The sequence below is a fragment of the Rattus rattus genome, chromosome 5 (assembly GCF_011064425.1).
Source record: "Rattus rattus isolate New Zealand chromosome 5, Rrattus_CSIRO_v1, whole genome shotgun sequence".
Lineage (NCBI taxonomy): Eukaryota > Metazoa > Chordata > Mammalia > Rodentia > Muridae > Rattus > Rattus rattus.
The window spans coordinates 46,621,966-46,642,996 of NC_046158.1; the positions used below are offsets into that span (position 1 = coordinate 46,621,966).

General features: G+C 39.9%; 1 protein-coding gene across 2 annotated transcripts in view; it reads right to left on the reverse strand.

The window, feature by feature from the left end:
- The window catches only part of Abcb11 (ATP binding cassette subfamily B member 11), a 95,298-nt gene that overhangs the window by 60,254 nt on the left and 14,013 nt on the right, over positions 1–21,031 (reverse strand). For both annotated transcript variants that reach the window (XM_032901948.1, XM_032901949.1), the window contains 4 exons: positions 19,268–19,319; positions 17,934–18,172; positions 2,523–2,610; positions 1,221–1,354 (listed from right to left, as the gene is read on the reverse strand). In XM_032901948.1, the coding sequence (XP_032757839.1) occupies positions 1,221–1,354; positions 2,523–2,610; positions 17,934–18,172; positions 19,268–19,319 (513 nt within the window). The remainder of the gene's footprint in view (positions 1–1,220; positions 1,355–2,522; positions 2,611–17,933; positions 18,173–19,267; positions 19,320–21,031) is intronic.

Sequence of the window (21,031 nt, forward strand, 5' to 3'; positions counted from 1 at the left end):
CATCCACTCTGACATTACTGGCTGACGGTGTCTACAAGTGTTCTTGGCCTCTTATTTAAAGAACTAAAAATAATTGTTCACACAGAATTGCAAAAGAAGCGAGGTAGCTTTATTCAGACTGAAGTGACAGCACAGCGTATAGACTGGATAGGCCGATAGTACTCAAGGGCCCCATGTCACATGGTCTGAGATCCGGTTTCTGTGCACTCTAAAATTAAGGGGATGGTTATTAAGGGGGAATAGTTGGGATGGCATTTTTATCAATAGATTTTGGCGTTTTTTATTCTTTCCCACTAGATATGTCTCTTTTTGCATTGCATCTGACTTTAATCATATGCATGGTGGTTGTTAAGGTAGGAGAAACATATCCCATTGTACAGAAAGATCTATAAGTGTACTTGATACAGGTGGGAATCTGGGGTTGCTAGGAGTATTGTTCAGAGGTAGGGTGTGTGTGTGTGTGTGTGTGTGTGTGTGTGTGTGTGTGTGTGTGTGTGTGTGTGTGAGAGAGAGAGAGAAAGAGAGAGAGAGAGAGAGAGAGAGAGAGAGAGAGAGAGAGAGGCCTGAAAGCCTCCCTCATATATTCCACAATATAGTTAATGACTTTTGCAGGACTTCAAGTTCAGTTCAGGAGGGTCCAACTACTTTAAGCTATCTTTAAGTCTGTTATTTACTTATTTTTTTGCTTGTTTTATTTTGTCTTTAACTTTCTCAAGATACTTTCAGAATTTATCTGGAAGTTTCTCTCTGTGCCTCCATAGGCATAGCAAAAGAATGACTTCTAAGCATGGTTTTTCCATATGTGTGTAGGTTGTCTCATCCATCTCTCGGTTTTACCCTATGTCAAATAACCTCATATATCTAAACCCTCTCCTGTGACAACAGTCTACATGCAAAATTGTAATACCCTGTCTTTTGTAGTGACCATAGAATAAACTAATATCTATGAAAATGCCACCTCTATGAAAGTCTAATCTATTTTTATTTATAAAAACCAAGGTGTCATGTGACCCAAGCTGGCCTTGAATACCCTGTATAGTCAACAGTGACCTCCACCTCCACCTCCACCTCTCACCTACTGGACAGCCATGGGCAGCCATGTTTCTTAGTATATGAGACAGAGCAAATCAAATCGAAACTGAAAATGTTGCCAAAAAACCATGAAGGTTTTTTTTTTAATCTAAATGATACATTATAACCTAGTTGCTCCTGCTACTTACTCAGCAAACCTTGAATTCAGCTCTCCCACAGAAGTGCAGTCGAACCATCCAATTTCCATTCTCATTATTCGCCGGAAGTAAATTTTCCTCATTCTCCTTATCTGACGAGCCCCAGTGATGACCCATAACCTTATCTGGAAACAGACAAAGGTGTGTTTAGCACAGTAACATTGAACAGGTTAAGCAGATTCGTCTATTCTTTCTCCTATTTCCGAAAAACCACATTTCCGGTGGTTATGGTTGGGACTAGCTGAAAAGAAGAAGGAAGCCATTGACAAAGTGCCTCTTTTGGACACTGTGGTATGAGCTCTGTCATCCCTGCTAATTGGGGAGGTAAGCTGACATTTGCGGGGTAGCAAGGATCTAGCTTTAACTCCAGTTCTGGCAGGTGGACAGGCCGCCATTTGAATTTGACCTATTGGGTTTCGCTATCTCCATCAAGTGAAACAGGTTCAGGGCGTCCACACTAGGAAATGGATGTTCTCCGTTCATTCACTTCACAGGATCCTTCTCTCCCTCCTCCTTGTGTATATATCCATGCACAGTGTTCAAGAAATGACATGGGGGCAATTTAAGCCAAAAGATTATGATCCAAGCAGGAATCTCATTTGTTGATTTATTTCTCCTTTTTTTTTTTTTTTTTGGTAAATCAAGTATCATGAAACCTGAAGCCAGAATAGGAGAAATGGACCAGTTTCACTTTACAGCAAATGCTACCTGAACTCATTGGATAAGTGAAAAATGGAGAAATCATCTCTCTTTTTCTACAGAAGATGACAAAATGTGGAATATTTTTCTTAGTAAAATTTTTATCACCTAGGACTAGAAAAAAATCAGATTCAAAATTACAGAATTTGAACTAGAAGGACACTTGGTTAGACTTCAGCAAAGAAAGACAAAAAAGGAAAATAGTGTTTGCTCTCTTGATCTCTCAATGTCTGGCTCTCTCTATGCTCCTCAGCCCCAGCCTAAGACACTACTTTGTTGAGAAGAGCCGGGCAGATAGAGGACGTCAGTCAGGCAGCTCCTTAGCTGGAAAAGTCTACCCCTCCTTTCGCCACTCCCACTCCCCCCCAACCCCACCCACCTCCACTCAATACCACCCCTCGAGCCCTTGCTTCCACAGGCCCCTGCCTCGGCTCTGTGAATCTTCCCCACCCTCTCAGAGCCTTCACATGCAGATCTGAGTTCTTAAGAGTTTCTGAACAGCTGAAAGGTTAAAAGGCAACGCTTCCATTTCTTTCCTCCTGGTGTCTATGAAGCCAGATGTCTGTCTGTCAGTAGAATGGAGGCGCTACCTACTTGAAAGTATCCAAGGATAAGTACTGACACGCCGACTCCTACGTAGATGCCAGAGAATTTGATCATTTCACTTTCAATGTCCACCAACCTTAAAAGGAGGAGAAGGTGCTGAGATTAAGTAGGGTCCAGGTATCAAAGGTTGCATTGTTTAGGGGACTTTGAAATAAACTTACTATGCACGTCCATTAAATACTCATATGCAGAGAAAGGGTTTAACAAACCAGTTGGGCTTCCTGGAAAGACAATTCTAGAAAGAAGGGAGCTGTCAATCAAGAGCTTACTGTTGACCCCAGATTTTCACCTTCTCCATCCCAGAATGGCATTTTAAAAATGTGTTTGTCATATTCCTACTGGGGAGATAGCCCCTCCCCTTAGCCCTTAGCTTTCTGCTGGCTACACCCTTCAAAGTTTCTCTCACTAGGGTTAGTTCACAGGGTGAAGGAGAAATACTTGCTGGGAATCCTAAGAAGTCTCTCCTCCACTTCTCCAGAGCTGTCATGCTGTGACGCAGGGACTTGGCTTGGCAGAACCCGCAAGGGAGGAGAAAATACTCTAAAGCATTTTCAGGAAAAAAGGGACTCTTGTAATCAGAGAAATAGCACATTTTTTCTTATGATAATGCTGGTCTAAGTGACAGGGACCCCGTTTATTCAGGAAAGGAGAGGAGACAGAGGACAAAAGGTTCTTTTTAGTGGGCATGAGCTCATCCTGCACAATTTCTGGGGCCTGGCTGCCTCTGATAACCCAAGCTTCTCTTTCATAGAAAGGACCATTTTCTCTTTTGTGGGCTGTGCTTCACATTTCAAGTATAGGCTCTCAGGGTCTAGCCTAGAACATGAAAGTGATCTCATCTACAACCATAAAAATCAAAAGTTTTAAAAAATACTGAAGTCGACGGTCTCTTAAATTCACTTTCTTAGAGTTTTCTTCTTACTCTCCTCCCCCCAATGTTCTAGTTGCCCCAATATCATAAGTTATCTTTTCTCCATTGAATGTCTTTTCATCCTTATTTAAAAAATAATGGGTGTGCTTACTTTTGTGAACATATTTCTGAATACAGTCTAATCTCCATCAATACCACACAGGTTCCATTGCTATGGTTACAATCGATGTCGATGTTTGGTAACTTATTTTATTTTCAATGAATTTAGTTCTGCCCTTTTGTCTTTCAGTACAGATTTTAAAGGAAACTTGCTTATATTGCAATCAAAGTAATAGTCCAACAATTCCTCAGTCAAGAAAATATAGCGTACATGATGGTTTGTATATGCTCTGTCCAGGGAGTGGCACTACTAGAAGGTGTGGCCTTGTTGAAGTAGGTGTCTCACTATGGACGTGGGCTTTAAGACCCTTCTCCTAGCTGCCTGTCTCCCACTAGATGAAGATGTAGAACTCTCAGCTCCTCTTGCTCCATGCCTGCTGGGATGATGCCATGCTCCTGCCTTGATTATAAAATGAACCTCTGAATCTGTAAGCCAGCTCCAATTAAATGTTGTCCTTATAAGAGTTGCCATGGTCATGGTGTCTGTTCCCAGCAGTAAAACCCCAATATATATATATTCCAGCTTTTAAAGGGAAGGGGACACCTTGTCAGTTAGAAATAAGCCCAGCACAGGAAGTTTGTATCACACAATGTCACTTAGACAGAAAGTCTAAACAAGTGGAAATCACAGGAAGGAATGAACTAGTGGTGTCTAGGAACTGAGAGTGAAGAAACCAGAATTTTATCAAACAATAAAAACGTTGGTAGCAAGAGGAGCTCACGTAAAAGTTCTATTGCGCAGCACAGCCGCAGTTAGTGATGGTGTCTTCGTGTGCCTGAGAATGCTAAAGGAAGGATTTTAACTGTTTTCATCACAAACGCATGGTGCTGGGACCCGAGGGATGGCTCAGAGGTTAAGAGCACTGACTGCTCAATTCCCAGCAACCACATGATGGCTCACAACCATCTGTAATGGGATCAGATATTCTCTTCTGGTGTGTCTGAACAGAGCAACAGTGTAGTCATACGCATAAAGTAAATAAAATAAATCTTTTTTTTAAAAAAATGTGTGTTTATGGAGGGACCCATGGCTCCAGCTACGTATGAAGCAGAGGATGGCCTTATCTGGCATCAGTGGGAGGGGAGGCCATTGGTCCTGTGGAGGTTTGATGCCCCAGCATAGGGGGACGCTAGAGCGGTGAGGCAGGAGAGGGTGAGTGGGTGAAGGAGCACCCTCAGAGGCAAAGGGGAGGGGGTTGGGATGGGGCTTGTAGGGGGGAAACTGGGAAGGGTGATATTATTTGAAATGTAAACAAATAAATGATTAATAAGAAAAGAAAAAAGAAAAGATGTATCTTGCTTGCATGATTGTATATATAATGATATATGTGCTAACTAGGGTAATTTAGACACCCCACAATGTATACATATGTCAAAACACTTTGTTCTACATGCAATTTTAGTGTAATTAATTTAAAAACTTATCAAAGGTATTAGCAATCAGAACGTGTGCTAGCAATCAGAACATATCTAAATCCAGGAAAAAAAACAGAAGCAACAATCAAAAACACTTAGCAAAATAAAACTCAAGACTAGATGGCTTCACTAGTGAATTTTGCCAAATAGTTAGATATTGATTACCATTTATTTTAATACCTTTAAAAAATAGACTTCAAAGAAACACTTCCAAATTCATTCTAGGAGTTCAGTGTTGGTTACCTGGTTCTAAAATAATACAAAAAAAAAAAATCTGGAAGTATAGGCGGACATGTCTAGTAGCTATAGTCACAAAACTCAACAGCTAGAAGACTGGGGAATGCTGAGTTGATAAAGCGCTTGCACATCAGCTTAAGGGCCTGACTTTGATCCCCACCGTTCACATAAAAACCGCCCACAGCAGCATGCACCTGAAACACCGAGAAGGCAGAAGCAGGAGGACCTTTGGGACATTTGCGCAGCCATTGCAGCGGAATCTGTAAGCTCTGGGTTCAGTGGGAGGTCCAAACCCAAATGAAACAACCAGTGAGTGCTCGGAGCCCTAGCAGACACCTTCACACCCACACTCATACACATGGCCCTGGTTAAACTCAGTGGGTCCCAAAGCAAAAACAAACAAGCAAGCAAACAAAAACAAAAACACATAAAGTAGGACCAGGACATACTGGGAGTGGGGGAAGGGATGGTAGGGATTTAAGAAGAATAATTGATGCTGCAAGGAAGGGTATGCCCAGAGAGTATATATACATATGTGAAATTCTAAGAAGTTCACAAACACTAATATGTACACACACACACACACAAAGACATGTACACACATACATATCCTAAAGAAAACACCGGCCGGATCCCACACAGTCCACACCTGCAGCTCAACTCCCCACATATTCTGACACATCCAGGTTCATAGGTAAGACCCTAAACCCTGCCCCAGTATCCCTGCATACCAGAATCCCTGCGAGCCTGGGAAGCAGATTCCCTGAGCCCAGCCAGAGACCAGCATGTCTTCCGGTTCCCACCTGTGCCAGGAGCAGAGCCCAGGCACTGGACCCAATCCCACACAGCCCACACCCAGTTGTTAGACTCCCAGGTATTCTGACACATTCAAGATCGCAGGATCGCTAAGCATGATTGCAAAAAGGTTCAGTCAAAGACAGGGAGGCCAGATAACACCAGGGATAACCAGATGTCAATAGACAAACGTAAGAACAGAAGCCACAGATACCAATTTGACTCAGCAACATCGGAACCCAGTTCTCCTACCACAGCAGGTCCTGGATACCCCAACACACTTATAAAGCAAGATTCAGATCTAAACTCTCATTTCATGAAGATGATAGAAGACTTGAAGAAGGACATAAATAACTCCCTTAAACAAATATAGGAGAACATAAGAAAACATTAGAAGCCCTTAAAGAGGAAACACATAAATCCCTTAAAGAAATACAGGAGAGCACAATCAAACAGATGAAGGAATTGAACAAAACCATCCAGGATCTAAAAATGGAAATAGAATCATTAAAGAAAAACACAAAGGGAGAGAGCCCTGGAGATGGAAAACCTAGGAAAGAGATCAGGAGTCACAAATGCAAGTGTCACCAACAGAATATAAGAGATAGAAGAGAGAATCTCAGCGTCAGAAGACAGAAGACATCAACATCAACACAACAGTCAAGGAAAATACAAAAAGCAAAAAGCTCCTATCTCAAAACATTCAAGAAATCCAAGACACAATGAAAGGACTGAATCTGAGAATAACATGTATAGAAGAGAGTGAAGATTCCCAACTCAAAGGGCCAACAAACATCTTCAACAAAATTATAGAAGAAAACTTCCCTAACCTAAAGAATGCCCATACACATACAAGAAGCCTACAAAGCGCCAATAATTAAATTAAATAATTAAATACCAAATAATTAAATACAAAATTAAATAATTAAAACACCAAATGCATAGAACAAAGAAAGAATATTGAAAGCAGTAAGGGAAAAAGGTCAAGCAACATATAAAGTCAGACCTATTAGAATTACACCAGACTTCTCAACACAGACTCTAAAAGCCAGAAGATTCTGGGCAGATGCCATACAGACACTAAGAGAACAAAGTGCCATACCAGGCTATTATACTTAGCAAAATTCACAATTACCATAGATGGAGAAACCAAGGTATTCCAAGACAAAGTCAAATTTAAACAATATCTTTGTACAAATCCATTCCTACAGAGGATAATAGAAGGATACGTTCAACACAAGGAGAGAAACTACACCCAAGAAAAAGCAAGAAATTATTTTTACATGACAAATCCAAAAGAAGAGAAACATACAAACATAATTCTACCTCTAAAACAAACAAACAAACAAACAAAAACAAGCAACAATCATTGGTCCTTAATATCTCTAAACATCAATGGACTCAATTTCTTCAATAAAAAGACATAGGCTAACAGACTGGATACATAAACGGGATCCAGAATTTTGCTGCACACAGGAAACACACCTCAGAGTCAAAGACAGACGTTACCTCAAAATAAAAGGATGGGAAATTTTTTTTCCAAGCAAAAGGTCCCAATAAACAAGCTGGAGTAGCCATTCTAATATCCAACATAATAGACTTTCAACCAAAAGTTATCTAAAAAGATGGGGAGGACACTACATACTCATCAAGAGGAAAATCCACCAAGATGAACTCTCAATTTTGAACATTTATGCCCCAAATACATGGGCACCAACATTTGTAAAAACGTTACTAAAGTGCAAAGTATACATTGAACCTCACACAAGAATAGTAGGAGATTTCAACATCCTATTCTCACCAATGGACAGAGCATGGAAACAAACTAAACAGAGAAACAGTAAAGCTACAAGAAGTTATGAACCAAAGGATCTAACTGATATCTACAAAACATTTCACCCTAAAACAAAAGAATATGCTTTCTTCTCAGCACCTCATGGTACCTCCTCAAAAATCGACCATATACTTGGACACAAAAGAAACCTCAACAGATATAAGAACATTGAAATAATCCCTTATATTCTATCAGACCACCACAGCCTAAGGCTGGTCTTCAATAGCAACAAAAACAACAGAAAGCTCGCATACACATGGAAACTGAACGACTGTCTACTCAATGGTAACTTGGTCAAGGAAGAAATAAAGAAAGAAATTAAAAACTTTTCAGAATTCAATGAAAATGAAGGCACAACATATCCAAACTTATGGCACACAGTGAAAACAGTGCTAAGAGGAAATTCATAGCTCTGATTGCGTCCATGAAGAAACTGGAGAGAGCATACACTAGCACCTTGAGAAAATAGTTGAAAGTTCTAGAACAGAAAGAAGCAAATACACTCGAGAGGAGCAGATGGCGGCAAATAAGCAAGGTCAGGGCTGAAATCAACCAAGTAGAAACTAAAAGGACTATACCAAGAATCAACAAGACTAGGAGCTGGTTCTCTGAGAAAATCAACACGATAGATAAACCCTCAGCCAGATTAACCCCAGGGCACCGAAACAGTATCCAAATTAACAAAACCATGGATTAAAAGGGAGATATAACAACAGAAATGAGAAAATTCAAAAAATAATAGATCTGACTACAAAAGTCTTTCCAGTCAACAAAACTGGAAAACCTGGATGGAATGGATAATTTTCTAGACAAATACCATGTATCATAACTCCCAAGGAAATGGGTCATTAGAAGTCTCTCTACAAGAAAAAAAAAAAAAAAAAAAAAAAAGGTCCAGGGCCAGATGGTTTTAGTGCAGAATTCTATCAGGCCTTCAAAGAAGATCTAATAACAACACTCATCAAACTATTCCATAAAATAGAAACAAAAGGGACACTACTCAATTCTATGAAGCCACAGTTACACTGATACCTAAACCACAAAAAGACCTAACAAAGAAAGAGAACTACAGATCAATTTCCCTTATGAATATCTATGTAAAATACATAATAAAATTCTCAAACACTAAATCCAAGACACATCAAAACGATCATCCACCATGATCAAGTAGGCTTCATTCCAGGAATGAGGGATGGTTCAATATACAGAAATCCATCAATATAATTTTTATGTAAACAAATTCAAAGGAAAAAACAACATGATCATCTCATTAGAAACTGCCTTTGACAAAATACAATGCCCACCCATGTTAAAAAGTATTGGAGAGATCTGGAATTCAAGGTGCATACCTAATATAATAAAAGCAATATACAGCAAACCAATAACCAACATTAAACTAAACAGAGAGAAACTTGAAGCAATCACACTAAAATCAGGGACTAGACAAGGCTGCCCACTCTCTCCCTACCTATTTAATATAGTACTCAAAGTTCTAGCCCAGGCAATTAGACAACAAAAAGAGATCAATGGAATACAAATTGGGAGAGAGGAAGTCAAGATATCACTATTTGCATATGATATAATAGTATACATAGGCAACCTCAAAAATTCTACCAGAGAGCGCCTACAGCTGATAAACACCTTCAGCAAAGTGGCTGGATATAAAATTAACTCAAACAAATCACTAGCCTTCCTCGACTCAAAGGATAAAAGGGCTGAGAAAGAAACTAGGGAAACAACACCCTTCAAAATAGTAACAAGCAATATAAAATATATTGGTATGACTCTAACCAAGCAAGTGAAAAATCTGTATGACAAGAACTTCAAATCCCTGAAGGAAGAAATCGAAGACTTCAGAAGATGGAAAGATCTCCCATGTTCATGGATTGGCAGGATTAATATAGTAAAAATGGCCATCTTGCTGAAAGCAATCTACAGATTCAATGCAATCCCCATCAAAATTCCAACTCAATTCTTCATAGAATTAGAAAAGGCAATTCTCAAGTTCATTTGGAATAACAAAAACCTAGGATAGTGGAAAACTCTTCTCAGTAATAAAAGAACTTCTAGGGGAATCACCATCCCTGTCTTCAAGCTGTACTATAGAGCAATAGTGATAAAAATTGTATGGCATTGGTACAGAGACAGGTAGATCAATGGAATAGAATTGAAGACCCAGAAATGAACCCACACACCTATGGTTGCTTGATATTTGACAAAGAAGCTAAAACCATCCAGTGGAAAATAAAACACAGCACTTTCAACAAATGGTTCTAGTTCAACTGGCAGTCTTCATGTAGAAAAGTATAAATTAATCCATTCTTAACACCTTGTACATACCTGAAGTCCAAGTGGATCAAGGACTTCCACGTAAAACCAGATACACTGAAACTAATAGAAGAGAAAGTGGGGAATAGCCTCAAATACTTGGGCACAGGGGAAATTTTCCTGAACACAATACCAATGACTTATGCTTTAAGAGCAACAATCGACAAATGGGACCTCATAAAATTGAAGTTTCTGTAAAGCAAAAGACACTGTGGTTAGGACAAAATGGCAACCCACAGATTGGGAAAAGATCTTTACCAACCCTACAACCAATAGAGGGCTAATATTCAAAATATACAAAGAACTCAATAAGGTAGACTCCAGAGAACCAAATAGCCCTATTAAAAATGGAGTACAGAGCTAACTAGAGAATTCTCAACCAAGGAATCTCAAATAGTTGAGAAGCACTTAGAGAAATGTTTAATATCCTTAGTCATCAGGGAAACGCAAATCAAAACAACCCTGAAATTCCACATCACACCAGATAGCAGATGTTGGCAAGGATGTGAAGAAAGAGAAACACTCCTCCATTGCTGGTAGGACGGCAAACTGGTAAAACCACTTTGGAAATCAGTCTGGCGGTTCTTAAGAAAATTGAACAATATTACCTGAAGACCCAGCTATACCACTCCTGGGCATATACCGAAAAGATGCTCCAACAAGGACACATGCTCCACAATGCTCATAACAGCCTTATTTATAATAGCCAGAAGCTGGAAACAACACAGATGTCCCTCAGCAGAAGAATGGATACGGAATATATATATATATATATATATATATATATATATATATATATATATATATATATTAACTCTCAAATAGAGGGGAGGATGGATGGGGCTTGATGGAGGAAGTAACTGGGAAGTGGGATATCATTAGAGATGTAGACGAACAGAATAATTAATGAAAAATAAAAAAAGAAAACACTGGCAAATTAATTCTTAGAGCATATGAACAGGATCATACATTGTTACTAAGTGCAATATATTCCTGGGGATTTAACGTATGAACATTAATCAGTCATATAAGCTATATGAATACTATAATGCACAAAAAAAAACCCCACATGGTCTTCATAATACAGAAGTTTTTAGCAAAACTCAATACCACTTAATGATTAGAAATTTCTTAAACCAAGCTGAAGAGATGGCTCAGTGGTTAAGAGCTCCAACTGCTCTTCCAGAGGTCCTGAGTTCAATTCCCAGCAACCACATGGTGGCTCACAACCATCTGTAATGAGATCTGATGCCCTCTTCTGGTGTCTGAAGACAGCAACAGTGTATGCATATATATTAAATAAATAAATGAATCTCAAAAAGTTCCTCAAACCAGGGATAGAAGGAGACTCCCCCCCGGACTTGAAAAATCCTATAGCTAGCATCATTCTCAATGGGAAAACACTTCAAGAAAAAGAAAAGGCATCGTCTCACAGCTCCTGTTCAATGCTGTATAGGAAGACTGGCTTAGAGCACTTAGACAGAAAAAATTAAAACTAGGAAAACACGTCATCTAATTATAAATTAAATACTCTTGTTTCTGTTTATGAGATGACATGATCTTATATGGAAGGTTCTAGAGAATCCACTAGAAATCTATTGACATGAATAAATAGGACAACTGGGTTACAGAAGCTAAGATCTCATGTAACACATTGTAAATCGATGTAACAGCAGTGAAAATCTGACCAGGGATTCGGAAAATAAGTTGGCCTATAATAGCACCAAAAAAGAATAGAATACTTAGCAAACAAATTTAATAATCAGATCAAATGTATATTATGAAAATTATAAAATTATAAAATCCTGTTGGAATTAAGGACAACTTAAATAACTGGATCCCAGAGAACAATATTCTCACAGACTGATTCGTAGATTCAGTGTGACCCCTAGTATTCTGGCTTATTTCTTCACAGAAGTTAAATATACTAAGCCTCAAAATTATATAAATTATACTAAAGACCCAGAATAGACAATAGTGTAAAAGAACCAAGTTGGTAGACTCGTACTCCTCGATCTCAGATACTCATACAAAGCTACAGCAGTTTAAAAGGTTTATATGTTCCTTCATATATAAATGATATATATATATTCATATATATAAATATATAAAGTTTATATATTCCTTCATATATATATGAAGGAATCGGGAGCCCAGAAATAAACCCTGATGTTTAGTATAAACTGATTTTGACATGGGTTCTGATACTATGCAATGTGAAGAATTTTTTAAGTTGAAATAGTCTTACTAACAAATGATGTTAAGTGGTTAACTATGTCAAAAAAGGAATCAAATCAAAGTTCTTCCTCCTATCATAGAGAAAAATTTACTTGAAGTGAACAACAGACCTAAATATATAAGTAGAACTATAAAAGTCTTATAACAAAAAAAATCACAAGTTTGCATTTTAATGACCCTGGACAGTTTCTTAGATGCCAAAAAGCAAAAGCAAAACAAAACAAGAAAAGAAGTAAAGTAGGGTCACCAAAATTAAAGCTTTAGGACTTAAAGGGCCACCATCAACAGACTAAAAACATAACCTGAAGAATGGTAAAAATTTTCTGGAAATCCTACATTTGGTAAAGGACTTATAACTAGAAAAATACACTCTTACAACTCAATAATAAAAAGACCTAATCCAGCTTGGTGAAGGACAATTTAAATAGACACCATTTCTAAAGAACGTCAGCAAATGGCCAATAGGCACCTACTAAAATGCCAGTGTCATTAGCCATCAGGGAAATGTGTCAGGATTGGATCCTACTTCATGCTCACTAGGATGGCACTGTATGGGTTTCCTACCACTGCTATAACAGAGTCCCACAGACTTGGTGACTCAACTCCTCCTCAAGGCCAAAGTCTGAAAGCTTCACTGGGCCTACACTGTCACGTAGAAAACGCTGTACTACAAACTCTACAGTGTCAGAGGCTCTAGAGCAGAATCTCATTTGCCGCTTCTGGCTACTGGAAGGTGCCTCCCAGCTTTCCTGTCACCTGCCTCTCCTCCCTGTAGTCCGGTCTCACGCTACCTCTATTAAAAACAATGAGAGCATTTAGAGCGCACCTGCATGATCCAGCATCATCTCCTCTACCTGCGAATACTGAACCTTTTTTCTGTATTTTGTGTGTGTGTAGGGTAGGGGGAGGTTCAAGATGGAATTCCCAGTTGACCTGATACTCCAGTGAAGATCGAGTGGTCCTGAACTCACAGCAGTCTTCCAACCTCAGCCTCCCAAGTGCTGAGATTACAGACATGAGCTCCAAGGCCCATCTTAGATCCTTAATTTATCCACACCACCTGCTTAGACTCTTTTTCAATATAAGCCAATATTCATGGGTTACAGGGATTAGGACGCAGTTGTTAGCAGAAGTGTAGAGGATTATAACCTTGTACACCGTGAGGGAGAACACAAATGCTACAGACACTTCGATAATAGTCCGATAGTTCCTCCAGGACTACATGTGAATGACCTGCAACTCTGTTTTGAGCTGTAGAACTACAAGAAATGAAGTCATACGTCCACGTAGAAAACCATACACAAATGTCCAAAGCACTATTGTTTACAATAGCAAAAAAGAAAAAAAAGCAGAAAAAATTTAAATTACCACCAATGGATAAATAAGAGGAAATAAAACATTCAATCCATGCATCAAAGTACTCACAAATAAAAATAAAATGCCGATCCATGCTACAAACAGAAGAACCGCAAGAACATTACACTGTTTTTAAAAAGCCTCTCTGTCTTAGAGGGTCACATATTGCGTGACTCCGTTTATATGACATCTTAGTCCCGGAAAATCAGTCACTGTGGCTGCGGCATGAGAGATGGGAAGTTAGGGAGCAACAGGTAGGACACAGATTTCTGTTTGTGTCCTAGGCATACACAAACATTTCAGCTTGAGAGCACAGCCTCAGCCTTCTATCCCAGTGTGTCTACATGGGGAGCAGGTAGGAAAACAGTTCTCCAAGGGTGGTGTGGTCAGCTTTCACAGGACCACAAAGGTTTGTATTCACAATCGTGTGTGTGTGTGTGTGTGTGTGTGTGTGTGTGTGTATGGTGTTTGCAAACTGAACCAGAGTCCATGTGACCAAAAGATTATGCCAGAAATTGCAGAGAACTACATGAACTGCCTAAGAGAACCGACTAAGAACTATTTCTTTCTTTTTTTCATTTTTAAAAAATAAAGTTTATTAGATCATAATGTGGTCTGAATTTACCACCTTTTTCAAAAGTCAACTCAGCTTCTAATGTAGTCTACAATTGGTTAATCAAAGCCAGCAACCTATGGATAGCTTCACTGTTTACAGTCGGTCTTTTACTAGCCAGACAAACTTCTGGAAATAGTTGCAATGACTGATTCATCCTCTCAAATTCTCTTGCTTTTCTGTGTCCCTTCTGAATAACCTCCTCCAGAGAAGCCTTGCTGCATTAAGGCCATAGCTCTTAGGACAAGCTCCCTTAATGAATTTACTGGGGAAAGTAATAGTCTCCTGGCTGGGATCCTCACATTCATTTTCTACCATGCATGCTGTATGTCCTTGGTGCACACAAACATTGTTTTTAAAGATTTATTTATTTATTTATTTATTTATTTATTTATTTATTTATTTATTTATTATATATAAGTACACTGTCACTGTCTTCAGACACACCAGAAGAGGGCATCAGATCCCATTACAGATGGTTGTGAGCCACCATGGGAATTGAACTCAGGGTCTCTGGAAGAGCAGTCAGTGCTCTTGACCCCTGAGCCATCTCTCCAGCCCCCAGACATTTTAAGAATAATCTTCTACTGATGAATGAGAGTGTGTAGAAAATAGTGTTTGACACTTTATGGTTTCAGCAAGTTCTTTAACAACAGCACTGGCTATCGCTCTCCCATCGAAAGTTGCAGTCCCTCCTCCTAATTGGTCCAAAAGCACCAAAGGATGTGCTTTGCGTGCCTAAGCATGCTAGTAGTTTCGCTCAATTCAACAAAACATGTGCTTTCCCCTGACCTTAGTCTATCGGAAGCACCAAGTCGAGTAAACACTATCAACTGCTGTGAGCTCACATATCGCAGCAGGCACATAACAATCCATCTGGGTCATCATGGCTTACAGACCAGCCTGTCTTATGAGTGTAGATTTGCCCCTCATAGTCGGTCCAGTAACAAACACACAATAGGCTTTGCCATTTTCCTCTGCTTCTTCCTCACAGCCTATTAGAATGGCATTAGGAATAAAACGTCTCCAAAAAAAAAAGTCTTTGTAATGCAGGGATGCCATGACCCTTTAAGCTCTAAGAGGGGATGTGTGTCTTCTCCTGGTAACAGAATTACTGGGCAACACATAGGACCATCTCCTCTTTGACTATAGCTAGCCAGGCAAAGCAAGACCCCCAACACGGCACTGCACTCTACAGCAGACTGCCAGTCTTGGGACCTGGGTCCCGGCAGGCAGTGTAATCTGCCTCCTCGCTGGAGGCAAAAGGACCTCAGTGAAGGGCAGGCCATCCCACCAGCTCTTGCGGCTTCTCAGCAGGTGATTTGGTTTGGGCTAAGAACAGTTTCTAAGAGTTTAGCTTTAACAGTCCACCCAACGGCTTAAAGACACATGTGAAACGTAATACGGTAAAAGTACACAAACATGTCCTGCCGCGGCCTGCACACACACGTCACTAAAGCTATTGGCTTGTCTTACAATCAACACATCTATCGTCCTAGGTAGCAATATCGGATCCTTAACAAAACAGCTTTTCCAAGAAAGGGTCTTGCAAGTGTTGGGTAACTTGAGAGGCATTTCAACCACTGACATGTGGGAAAAGGTTCTCTCCCTTATCCTGGTCTCCACCCAACTCCACTTTCCCAGTGATCTCACCCCACAAAAGATAAAGGAATGGTGCTCACAGCAGTGGCTGCAATAACTCATCGTGGGAGTATTTACCTTGTCAAAGTGTTCCTGGTAAAGGGATCATCTGAGAAAGGTCTGCCCTAATCCATTTCAGTTTACTCATATTTTAAATGAGGAAGACAAACGAATGCTTTATTAGACTTTACCACTTAAATACTTGATCACTTAAATACTCATGTCATGTGAACTCAGCTGAGGCCATCGCTCTTCTGAAAGCTCCAGTTTGCAACATTTATTCAATTCCAGGTATGAGGCCTGGTAAGAATGAGCCACAGAGTGATTCTTTGCTTATCAAGGTGATGTCAGCATCAAAGATAGATTCATTCTTCAGTTCATCTGACAAAGGTGTACAGGTAGCGAAGATGCTGGAAATGTCTCCCAATATTTCCTCTTTAACTTTGGTCTGCATGATTCTAATGGCCCAGTGCCACCAGTGACTGTGGTGATATCACTCTCAGAAAAGCCGCTCATTTCTGCCCTCCAACAGAAAGGAAGAGCTCTAAGGGACTCATTGAAATCAGTCTCATTATAGAAACTGCTGAGTCTCTCAGAAGAAAATATCCTTGCAAGCTTAGAGAAACATACAAATTCAAACACCAGCAAATTTACTTCCAACAATCTGGCTTGCTAATTTTTAAATTTACTTTTTAAAAAATAATGTGTATGTGCTGTATGTGCGAGTATGTATGTTCACATCTATGTACGTGTGTAAGGGATACACACATACATTCTCACCTTATTTTTGACACAAGGTCTCTCACCACTCTCCTGTAGCTCACTGATGGACCACACTGACTAGCCATCAAGCTTTGGGGACTTTCCTGTCTCTTCCAGCCTTCCCCCTCAGCTCTGGCGTTACAGATGCAGGCTCTGTCATTCTTGATTTTTTATGTGGGTGCCAGGAATCTGAACACAGGTCCTCATTTTGTGAGAATTGCACCCACTAAATGATCTCCCCAGCTTCTGCTTATTAATTTTAAAGGATATCATGTTACTTAATTGACATTTGAAATTTTTTGATTGAAGCAATGAGAAATCCTCAAAGTAGATGATATTATGGAAGAATTTTAATGGTTTGGACTCAGTTTAAACCAACCCTGTAAACATATTAGTTATTAATATGAAAAATAAAAATATATTTTAGAAAGCTGTCCCATGTCTTTCTAGTCAGGATATGCTCAGCCTTTGACTCATGAACCTGAGCATATGGAGTCATATGTGCCAATGAACTTGTCCTGCATCAGAAGCCGTACAAGGCAGGTGCAAAGTCCATGCCACAACACTGAGTCAGCCCACAGTACTACAGACTCAGTGATTACAAAGTGGGCTATTGGGTGTATCACAGAGACAACAGTAGCACAGTGACTGAGCTTGTCTGAATTCCATAATGAGCCTGTTCTGGCTAGTTCTTCAGGACTATCTTCTCGTCACCACCACAGCACTCTTGATGAAAACTCAACTACTGCCTATAACTATTGATTTCTATTTCTATAATGTAGCATATGCATGAAACACATGGAGAGAGAACAAAGCCAAGGGGCAAACTGGGGGGGGGTGTTAATAGGAAAGGAACTCTTGTCTAGGAGACTCAAATGAAATTCAGTTATCTTCTTAGTGGCAATAAGTGTGGATAGTGTCATGTTCAGGCTTAGAGCGAACCAAGTGGTAAATCGTTGGTGTAGGTATTTGATTAGCAATGTCTGTTGATGTTTGTAGAAAAAACTACAAAGTTAAAGAATTTCTATCAATATGGGTAAGTTTGTTTTCCTGCTCTTTTATATTAAATTGCCATTTCAACTCAGTTGGTATTGTCTTTGGATGTTTTGAATTATAATTTAAGATGTAACAAAAAGAAAAATGGCTTACCCACAGACTGTTCCATTTGTCATGTTCTGGTGGAAGGAGCTGTTGATCCATACAATGGTGTTATTCACACACGCTTTTCCTGGTATCTCGAGTTCTTGCCTTTCAATGTCATATTTAATAAAAATATCTGTCATTATACCAAAAATAATAAGTATGCCTGGCTGGGCCATTCCATGTAGAAATGCGCACACGCCTCCCATAAGCATCAGCCAGACGTCTTTTGATGAAGAAAATCGAAACTGGAAAAACAAAGGGTTCCAAGATTATCTACATGTGAGAAGTGCACGGAGGATGGGCTTGGGGGTTGGGGGAACTGGGCGGGAGGGCTACTTAATTTCACTTCATGTCTGATAATAGCACTCAACACCAGGCGCTTGTGGGGGCCAGCTCTGAGCACTTGTCCTCACACTAATTATGCAGATGGACCAGCTGTCAGTTGTCCAGAACATCAGATCCTTACACTACATCCAAATCTTTGAGTCTACCTCCTCGGGTCAGGAGCTGACTTCATTCCCTTCCAATCACCCAGTCATCATCATCACAGATGCCACTACCAGGTACACATACTGAGTGAACGTTCAACAGTGCAGTAAGTTGCCTCTCAGCTCTGAGAACCCATCTGGACAACCAACAGATTTTTACTTAGAAATGTTGCACCTAAGCGGTGGCTGATGTCACCCCTTTAATCCCAGCACTCAGGAGGCAGAGGCAAGCAGATCTCTGGGTTAGAGGCCACCTGATCTGCAGAGCAAGTTCCAGGACAGCCAGGGCTACAGAGAAACACTGTTTGGGAAAGAAAGAAAACAGAAAGGAGAGAGAGAGAGAGAGAGAGAGAGAGAGAGAGAGAGAGAGAGAGAGAGAGAGAGAGAGAGAGAGAAAGAGAGAGAAAGAAAAGAGAAAAGAGAAGAAAGAAAAGAAAGAAAGAAAGAAAGAAAGAAAGAAAAGAAAAGAAAGAAAGAAAGAAAGAAAGAAAGAAAGAAAGAAAGAAAAGAAATGCCTTTATCCTATACAAATCTGTGGTAGATGCATAAACTATAAAATTTCTAAAGACTTCTCATAACGATGGCTATATATGATCAATTGCTCTGGGAGTTACTGTGAAGGCTTTCCTTATTAAAATTAGTTCATGGATTCTATTCCAAGTGGCTATGCTAATATCGGACAGGGTGTTTACTGATCATTGAGTTTCTAATCACTATTCTGGTAAAGCTCATGACTGCATGGCTGATCACTGGAGTTCAGTTCTGCCAGAATGACTAAGGAGTTGGCTCGTCCTCCACTGTGAATAATCCACAGTTGCAAAATCAACCAAGGAAATCGGCACAGGGTATTACCAGTTCAAAGAAGCCAACTCGAACGTCTTCCTCCTTCATCTTATCTTGTAACCTGAGGAGAAGAAAAGTCATTGAAAGGTCATGTTTCCGAAACTGGTGAGAAATTCTCCCTACATGGTGCTTTTCTGAATTATTCTTCAAAAAGTATGAATTTCCCCTTCTGCCTGGGAAACTCACTATTTTAATGTATTTTTCATCCATGAACTCTCAACAGTTATGGGTGCCTGGACAAGACCTCCACAGGGCCACACCAGTCAGCACTATGGCATGGGCAGAGAAGGGTCACAAGGTCGCACACATAGTTGAAGAGCTACAAGCAATAAGCAGCAACTGAAAGCGGGTCTGGGCTCTGTTTTCTTCAGGAGCAAGGTTCTTAGTAGATTGCCCATAATCCAATAGTCAGCCTTAGGCCATGTGTATATAGGCAATATTAACTGGACTCAGCAGGAGATACAATATTTGTGTGTGTGTGTGTGTGTGTGCATACATATATTCTAAATATATATACTATACTACATATTATATATGTCTTAGATATACCATATATATTTATATATGTTCTCTATATACATATAGACAGATACAGAGAATATATATAGAACATATATAGTATATATGTGTGTGTATGTATATATATACATATATATATAATAGTGTATATATTCTAGCTCTCATGAAAACAGTCACCCATCCATCTGTCTTTGCCAAATGTGCTCCCTCTCAAAAATGTCCTTTCTTAGACCCTCATGTGGACAGTTACTCCAACTTCAGATTCCCACTCCAAGTCTCCTAAGTCTCCCTGGCAGGACCTTCTCCAGCCAAGACCGTTGGGATTTCAATAGCATCTGCCCTACCACACACATTCCTTCTTACGTCTTCATCTCCAATTCACTCTTTTTCTTAGGGAAAAAAAAAGTTATACATTCTCAGTAGCCACCGAGTAATATGTTTTCTAAATTTATAATGTCTATTCTCTCTCCCCATTAATATACTCTCCTCCTGAGCCTAGAGGGAACGCACTACAATTACTCTGCTAAAGGAGCACGCAGTACAATGACTCCTAATGACACATGGCTATACCCGCTGATCAGAGCATCACACTGCCCTCATCAGAGAAGTGTCTTCCTCTTGCAGTAGATGGGACTGGTCACAGAGACCCACAACTGGAAACCTGCAAAGAGGAGGAGACTTTGGCGCACTCATCAGACCCCTCCCCTCAGGGCTCAGGAATCTACTATACAGAAAGATTTTAGGAGCCAGAGGGGATGGAGGACCCCAGGGAGCACAACAGGAGAGACGCACATGGGAACTCACAGAGGCTGTGTCAGCACACCTGACACCTGCACAGGTTCAAACCCAGGGTCCCAGCACTGAGAGGAGAAAGTGGACACAGCCTCTGGTCCTTAACCAAGAAGTATCACAATGGATGCCCACTGGCATAGGGACAATCCATTTTCTCCAATAGAATGTCACTGGGTCTATCAATCACACTGCAGAGCATGCCCCATGCCCAGGACTGGCTGACTGACACAAAATTAATTCCAGGATCGATCGTTTGCTTGTGGTGGGCTTCTGATTCTTTTAATTTTGTTTTGACATTTCTTGGTCTTGTTGGGTTGTTTGTTTTTACTTTCATTTTTGTGAGGTTTTTAAATTTGTTTTTTAGAGTAAGAGAGAATTAAGGTTGATCAAAGTACATTATGATATTTTATATATTTTATTAAAACATAAAATGTCCTCCTTGTGGTGAGGGAGTCATACTAG